Raw genomic sequence first — 7,820 nt, forward strand, 5'->3', positions numbered from 1 at the left:
CAGGGACCATCTCTTGCTTTGAACAGCACTAAACCAAAAGGTTCCCTTTCAATTTAATTGGCAGGAACCAAGATTCTCTCAAAGATGTTGAAGGTGAAAAACACACTGGAAGGTGTGACTGCCCACTTCTTAGCTGGGCAAGCTACAGTAATAGGTTCTCCTGGCCTAATAGTGGAGAAGAGAGAGCACCTCTTTCTGGTCTTGATGGAGCCCCTTCTTGTGTCTCCTTTGAAGTTGCAGAACCTCTGGGCCAGAATAGTTCCTATTCCTCTGTCTCCTCCACAAAGTGGAGGGCAGGCTGGATGTAGTGGCTCACACCTGTAATCCCAGCACTTTGGGAGACTGGAGGCAGGAGGATCGCTCGAGAACAGGAGTTTGAGACCAGCCTGGGCACTGCAATGAGACCCCTATCTCTACAAAATATACAACAGAAACTAGCCAGGCTTGGTGGTGCACCCGTAGTCCCAGCTACTCAGGAGGCTGAGGCAGGAGGATCGCTTGAGCCTAGGAGTTCGAGGGTGCAATGAGCTATGATCATGTAACTGCACTCCAGCCTGGGCGACAGAGACCTGTCTCAAAAGAAAAAAAGAAGGGCAGGGAGCAGAATTTGGAGAGTACTAGATGCACATTTGGCTGTCCCGTTCCCTCAAGGCTCTGTGAGTAGCGTCTTAGTAAGTTTCTCTTAGAGTCCATGATTTAGCCTGAGCTCCTTAGCATGAATGGAACGTGGCCTTCCCTGGAAACGCACCGCTCTCTTACTAGACTCACCCCTTCCCATCCTGCACATTTATATGTTCCCAATGGGGCAGGGTGGAGGGGTGAGGATGGGGTGGGGGGAGGTGTGGAAGGAAAAAGGGTGGGTCAATGTAAACCCATCATGGGCACTTGGCAAACTCTGTGATGTGCAGGACATACTGATGGTGACTCAAGGATATTACCTGATGAGAAGAGGCCTCTTCACCATTCCATTCAAATTGCATTCCCTTAGCAATTCCCATCCATATTCTACTGACCCCATTTGGCATACAAAACCAACGTACTATTAAGTCACATCTTTATTGAAAATACTACAATTATGTGGCCTACAAAAATAACAGGGCATTAGTTAACTTTGTTCATCTATCTATTTCATTTAACAAGCATCTAACGAATTACTTGATGCTGTGCTGTGCACAATTTCTATCTGGCAGGAAAGAACTTTGGAAAAACTGTCATGAAGACCTTACTTTAGAAAAAGGGACCTGCATAATAACTGTTGATGACAGGGGCCCATGTGATGCGTACAGGAGCCAGGCCAGTGTGAGGCACATGTGGCCTGGGTGGCATAGGCGCCACAAGTGGCCCGGGTGGCACAGGTGCCATGGGTGGCCCGGGTGGCATAGGCGCCATAGGTGGCCCGGGTGGCACAGGTGCCATGGGTGGCCCGGGTGGCATAGGCGCCATGGGTGGCCCGGGTGGCATATGCACCATGGGTGGCCCGGGTGGCATATGTGCCATGGGTGGCCCGGGTGGCATATGCGCCATGGGTGGCCCGGGTGGCATATGCGCCATGGGTGGCCCGGGTGGCACAGGCACCATGTGTGGCCCAGGTGGCATAGGCGCCATGCATAGCCCGGGTGGCACAGGTGCCATAGGTGGCCCGGGTGGCATAGGTGCCATGGGTGGCCCGGGTTGCATAGGGACCATGGGTGGCCCGGGTGGCATAGATGGCACAGGCAGCACAGGTGGTCTAGGTATTTCTGGCGTCAGATGAACACAGAAAGCAGGATCCAGAGCAGGAGCAGCATCATAGGGCCTACCCAAGAACATGTCCGCAGGGTGGGCCAGGGCAGCAGCAGCAATGTTTCTCAACATTAGCACCCTCTGATTTCGTTTCCACTTGGCTCTTCTGTTCTGAAACCAAACCTTCAGAGGGGAAAAATGAATTGGTTTAGTATTTTGAACAGTTAACGTCATAATAGAAAAAAACATAACATGCAATTCTATATGCCATTGAGACTTTAAACTGCAACAGGTGAAGCTATTTTCTTATTGCTGAAATATCTTAGAGGAGGGAGGGAGGGGCTCAGATGTGCTAGTGGTCACCCCTGCCTAAACATAACCAAAGCCAAAAGACGGCAAATTTTGGTATGGGCCCATATTGGGTCTGTATTCTCAATACTGATTTCATAAAATAAGTCTACTATATTTGCAAAGAAAAGGAGGGGAGTTTCTATTAAAAGTGTCTTTGGGGTATATTCATGCTATAGAATTTGGAAATAGATGAGAACACTGTCTTTTTTCCTTCTTAGTATTTTCTGGCTCTTTCTTCCTTCCTTCATAAATCCATTGAGAGGCCTATGTAAACCCTGGGAGGGAAAAAAGCAGCTCAGCAAACCTTTTTTCTTTTCCTCTGAGTTTACCTTGCTTCCCTGAGAAGGCAGAGGATACGTCATCCCAACCTGAGGCTACAGGCCTGTGGCATCAGGACTCCAGCATTCAGTGGTCTACTTTGTTGGGCTGCTTTTCCAGACATCACACCCACAGGCGTGCAGTGCATTTCCATCACTGCACTCACACACACACCCTGAGGCAAAGCTAATAAGCCCATTCTAACTTTTTTTTTTTTTTTTTGCAAATACTTCCTTGATGCAGCTATGGTCTTCTGTAATTTCAAACAGTCACCTTTTGATCCCATGACCTGCAAAATTAGTCATCACTGCCTGAGTAAATGAAAAGGTATTTTAAATCAACACAGGTAAGAATCTTGCCTGAACTGAGAGAAGCCCCTAATCAATCAAATTCCAGAAAACCCACCTTTTCAAAATAATATCACCAAAAAGAATAAAACATCTAAGATGTTTTTTCTAAGGTGTTTACAAAAAAAGCGAACATTCTCTTATGTATTTGGTAGTTTCATAAAGTTGAATTTGTGTGACATCTGCAATGCATGTGTTTGACTGTATATAATTCTTCTCTAATCTTTCCACCCTTCTTAGGTAAGGGAACTTTATTCAAATTCTTCTTTCTTTTTTTGTTTCATTTTTTAAAGACAGTTTTCCAAAGCTTACAAATGTTTTCCCCATTACCACTTAATTGAAATATGTTAGCAATGTTTTCAGGCTGACATCAAAATCTTCCCAAAAAATTAAAATTTAGGGCTGCCACTCTCTACTTTAGTACTGTGTTCTCTGTGTGAATTACTCCTTCACCCCAATGCCTAAATATAAATTCATTCATTTAGCTAAGTGTTTGTGCTAGCTTTTAAATATTTTAAATAATTTAGTACAGTGGAACCTTCTTATAAAACTGAGCTCTTCTGTGCATTAATTTGAATACTTCCGAGGTCAGATTGAGCCCCGAACATGACTTCATATAGAAGTAATCCTTTAGGGAAAACTAACATTCTCCCTAGAGGATACCAGTGTTAGAAGAAGGTTAATCTTATTTATTGGAATGTATGTGTGTATGTATGTGTATACATGTGCATATATGTGTATGTAAATGTGTATATGTACATATACATGTGCATACACTATATGGAGAGAAAGACAGATACAGATATAGAAGGAAGATGAAAACAGTTATCTTTTTTCCTTTGGGAAATCATATTTCCTCTGTTTATGAGCAATTTCCATAATCTGAAGTTTATACATCCTATTTTCTACCACTAAAGCCCCTACTGTTCAAAACTTATTTGCCAACCATGGAAAAGACAACAGAAAACGCCAGCTTGAGAATGTCCAGGACAAAACCTAAAGCATGCTTTAGAATGGCTGTCCTGCCAAATTGCTTTTTCAAGATTTACTGACCTGCACTCTGTCTTCAGTCAAATTCAGGCGTGCTGCAAGTCTCTCTCTTAGGGGAGAAAATTACAAATATTCAGTATTTGGAGTTGTGGATAAAATGAAATAATATGAACGTGGCTGGGCTCAGCACTTTGGAAGGCTGAAGAGGGTGCTGAGGTCAGGAGTTCGAGACAAGCCTGGCCAGCATGGTGAAACCCTGTCTCTACTAAAAATACAAAAATTAGCTGGGCATGGTGGCGCATGCCTGTAATCCCAGCTACTCGGGAGGCTGAGGCAGGAAAATCGTTTGAACCCGGGAGGCGGAGGCTGCAGCGAGGAGAAATCGCGCCACTGCTCTCCAGCCTGGGCGACAGAGTGAGACTCTGTCTCAATATATATATATATATATATATAATATATATATATATATATTATATATATATATAATATATATATATAATATATATATATATTATATATATATATAATATACATATGAATGTACATTATTTCTATCCCCCACCTCCCAGTACAGTTTTCTGTAATACGGTTGGGACTCGCTTTAGGGAGGTTTTTTCCATGAACAACTTCGCTGTTAAATAAGATAGAAAAAGGGAACATATGTAAAAGCGCCCGATGGTTTGTTAGCTGAATATGACTCAATTCTTCTGTTTGTGAAACAGCAGAGAACAACCCTGGAAATCTTTCCTTGGGAAGTCCGTCCGTGAAAAAAAAAATGAAATGCCAAAACACCTTTAAAGCGCTGTATTGAACCACAGTATTTCTGTTTATTGTAAAAGGGAGAGGTGAACTCTCAGGGAGGGAACTCCAAACCACATCGGCCAAGCGCGCCCTAGGGAAATTCTTTTTTGCTCTTTGCCGGGCGAAGGCTAAGTACAACGAAGCCAGAAAGGTCCCCTAAACCCTACTCTGACCTGTCCAGGTGCCCCCCGCCCCCCATTCCAGCCTGGCCAGAAAAGGCCTGCCCCTTCGTACACTACGGGGGTCGGTATGAGGATGGCTCCGATGAGGCTAGCGAAGGAAAGGGGTCGCTGGCTACCGAAAGCTCAAAAGTCCGCCCCCTGGTTGTAAAAGTGCGCTCCACGTGGCAGGGCGGTTACTAGGGCGAAAAGAGTGAGGCGCTCGCCACGAGCGCACAGTGTAAATGGCGCTAAAAAACTCAATAATCAAGACAAATAATATTTTAACGCAATATTAAAACGTATCAAAATTAATGCAAAAACAACCAATGATGAGCAAATTACCAAAATTTTAAATAAAGGCGGGATCCGACCCTGCCTCACTCGCTTTACCCTAGTCCCGCCCCAGTCTTTTACATCCTCCGCGCCCCGCCCCCCACGTCCCCCAAAAACCAAAGGCGGAGCCAGCGCCCGTGAGCCCCCTACGTGGCTTTTGGCTCCGGTGAAAGGGTCCCGGGATGAACTGGGCGCCTCCCGGGCAAGCCACTTACCGCGCCACAAGGTCAGGATATTGAGCTTCATCGAAAAAGTTCTCCAGCTCCTGCAGCTGAAACTGGGTGAACGCGGTGCGGCGGCGGCGTTTCCTCTCTGGGGGCTGTGGCTCCTCAGCGGTTTGTGGCCCCTCCGCCGGCTGTGGCCCCTCCACGGTTGCCTGGGGCGGCCCCTCCTGCTCTTGCTTCGGCTTGCGCAGGGGCGACTCCTCCTGCTGTTGCTCCGGCTCGGGCAGGGGCGGCTCCTCCTGCTGTTGCTCCGGCTCGTGGCCGCCGCCACCCTCACGGTCTTGGTCGTCCGAGGGGACGGAACCTTCCGTGCCAACGTTGTTTTCCGCTTCTGCTCCGTTCTCAGGTTCGGACCGTGTATTCTCCTCGTCCTCTCCTCCCCTTGCCATCAGCGAGGTCATGGTAAGTTTCTCATCTGGGAAGGGAGGAAAGCAAAAGAGAGACACGAGGGCGTTGGAGCCCACGGCGCGTGGGCTGGAGGAGGCAGGGGACCCGCTATGGAAGAGCAACTGCGACAGCCGCGCAGCGTCCCGTCCGCTCGCCTCTCCCAGGGAAAAATTCCTCTTTTGGAGTTCGCGAAAGCTCCCGTCCCTGTCCAAGCACTAACCATTCACTTCCTCGATGTCCTCGCCGACTGCCAGGCTGCGGTAGCCAATATCACTGTGGGTGTACCCGCTAAGAGACTCCATGCTTCAAGCGCTGTCGATAAAGCTGTGCACTTCTGCAGACTCTGCGCGGGGTTCCGCGGCGATCCCGGGGTTGGAACTGGCTCTGGGACCAATGGCTCGGGCGAGCGCTTTTCTGGCGCCGGGACCTCTTTCTGGCGCCGTCTGGCACTTGCGCGCCCTGTATAGCGGTTCGGTGCCTTCCGCAGGTTCAAAGCGTATGCACACGCGTCGGTTAAACGCCCCCTATTAGCATTCATAGTACATCTAGTTGTGAGTGCGACCCCGTGGGGACGCATTCATGTCCAGGACGTACAAAAAATAGGGCGAGCGTGCGCAAGCATGGTGCAGGTAGTGAACATGCTGTGTGGGGAACATAGCTCCAAGTTGCTGCTTAACTAACTACTCCCAACTTGAGCGGAGACCGGGATTGGAAAAAGCGGCTGGGTTGTGACAGCCGATTTGGGGGCGAGGGGGCGAGGGGGCGGGTCGAGACTTCACACCAGCCCGTGGAGAGGTATTTTGGCAGTGTTCCTCCGCCCAACCCTCTTTACCGCGCAGCACTTGGGTGGAGTGATGCCCTTTGCTTCCCCCACGGAAAAGACCGAGAGATGGCGTTGAGGAAAGCGCGGAGCGTTTAGCAGCCCAAACATGTAAAAATGAACTTGCTAGTCTACCATGCAATTGGGTTCTGAGCACGACTCTCCCTTGCTAGAAATAGGTGACAAATGGATAGGACTATCTAGTTCTGTACAGTTCTCGCCAAAGTCAGGATAGTGATAAGGTGCAATGATTGGCTAGAAGGCTGCTTGCTCTGGATTTTTGAATTCAGAACCCACCGTGCATTCCGGGAGCGGGAATTTGGGGCTGAGTTTGAAGAGCAGTCCGCTGCTCAGGTGCACGCTGCAAGAAACCCAACGCGCTTTTTGAGAAAGCTCCAAGGACTTAGGATTTTTAGTAATGAACTTATGTCAGAGTGCAAGTATAGAAATCTGCTAAGTGCATAGTGCATCCAAGACTGCTTACACTACGGGGGCCCCGTCTTTTGATGCGCGGCACTTGCAACGTCTGCTGTACTAGGTTGCTGCGCTTCTTACTGCAGCGCGCTTTGCGGAAGCCCGTTCTGCAGGCTCCCAAAGCGCGCGTATTCCCCGGGCTTGTGCTGTGGACCTGGGAGAGTTCCCGCCTTCCCCACTACCCCTTCTTCCTCCTCCCCCTCCCTTTTTCTAGAACGATCTTCCTGAATTCTTGCTCCCTAGTGATGTATCACATTTAAAAGGCCTGGGCTATGATTTAAGGCTGTATGGTTCTCCCTCCAATAAGTGTTTGTAGGTTCTCCAGGACGTGTTAATATCCGTAATATTATAAAAATAACTCTGTAGACTTAGTTACTAGGGAGGCTGAGGTGGGAGGATCGCTTGAGTCCGGGAGGTCAAGGCTGCAGTGAGCCATGATCAGGATACTGCACTCTAGCCTGGACGACAGTAGACCCTGTCTCAAAAAATAAAAAAAATTTAAAAAAATTTAAAAAGCCTGCTAATAATGGGCCCTATGCTTGGCACTGTACACGATTTATCTTACTTTCGCCTTGATAACCACCATTATCATCCCTTTTTTTTGTTTTGTTTTTTGAGACGGAGTCTCGCTCTGTCGCCCAGGCTGGAGTGCAGTGGCGCGATCTCGGCTCACTGCAAGCTCTGCCTGACGGGTTCACGCCATTCTCCTGCCTCAGCCTCCGGAGTAGTTGGGACTACAGGCGTCCGCCACCGCGCCCGGCTAATTTTTTGTATTTTTAGTAGAGACGGGGTTTCACCGTGGTCTCGATCTCCTGACCTCGTGATCTGCCCGCCTCGGCCTCCCAAAGTGCTGGGATTACAGGCATGAGCCACCGCGCCCGGCCTATCATCT

At 48.5% G+C, this 7,820-nt stretch overlaps 1 protein-coding gene across 1 annotated transcript; it reads right to left on the bottom strand.

Moving 5' to 3' along the window:
- Nucleotides 1-1,037: 1,037 nt before the first annotated feature.
- Nucleotides 1,038-6,115, bottom strand: ESX1 (ESX homeobox 1). The gene is made up of 4 exons (XM_055268778.2): nt 5,855-6,115; nt 5,239-5,662; nt 3,792-3,837; nt 1,038-1,905 (listed from the first exon to the last, which is right to left on the bottom strand). The coding sequence occupies exons 1-4, from the start codon at nt 5,934-5,936 to the stop codon at nt 1,228-1,230; spliced, it is 1,230 nt and encodes a 409-aa protein (XP_055124753.1). The 5' UTR covers nt 5,937-6,115; the 3' UTR covers nt 1,038-1,227.
- Between the last annotated feature and the right edge of the window lie 1,705 nt (nt 6,116-7,820).

This window comes from Symphalangus syndactylus, chromosome X (assembly GCF_028878055.3).
Source record: "Symphalangus syndactylus isolate Jambi chromosome X, NHGRI_mSymSyn1-v2.1_pri, whole genome shotgun sequence".
Classification (NCBI taxonomy): Eukaryota; Metazoa; Chordata; class Mammalia; order Primates; family Hylobatidae; genus Symphalangus; species Symphalangus syndactylus.

Coding starts and splice junctions, on each gene's coding strand:
- ESX1 (XM_055268778.2), bottom strand. CDS start 5,936: ATGGAGTCTCTTAGCGGGTACACCCACAGTGATATTGGCTACCGCAGC. Junction 5,663..5,854: donor GGACATCGAGGAAGTGAATG/GTTAGTGCTTGG, acceptor CTCCCTTCCCAG/ATGAGAAACTTACCATGACC. Junction 3,838..5,238: donor TATCCTGACCTTGTGGCGCG/GTAAGTGGCTTG, acceptor TTCTCCCCTAAG/AGAGAGACTTGCAGCACGCC.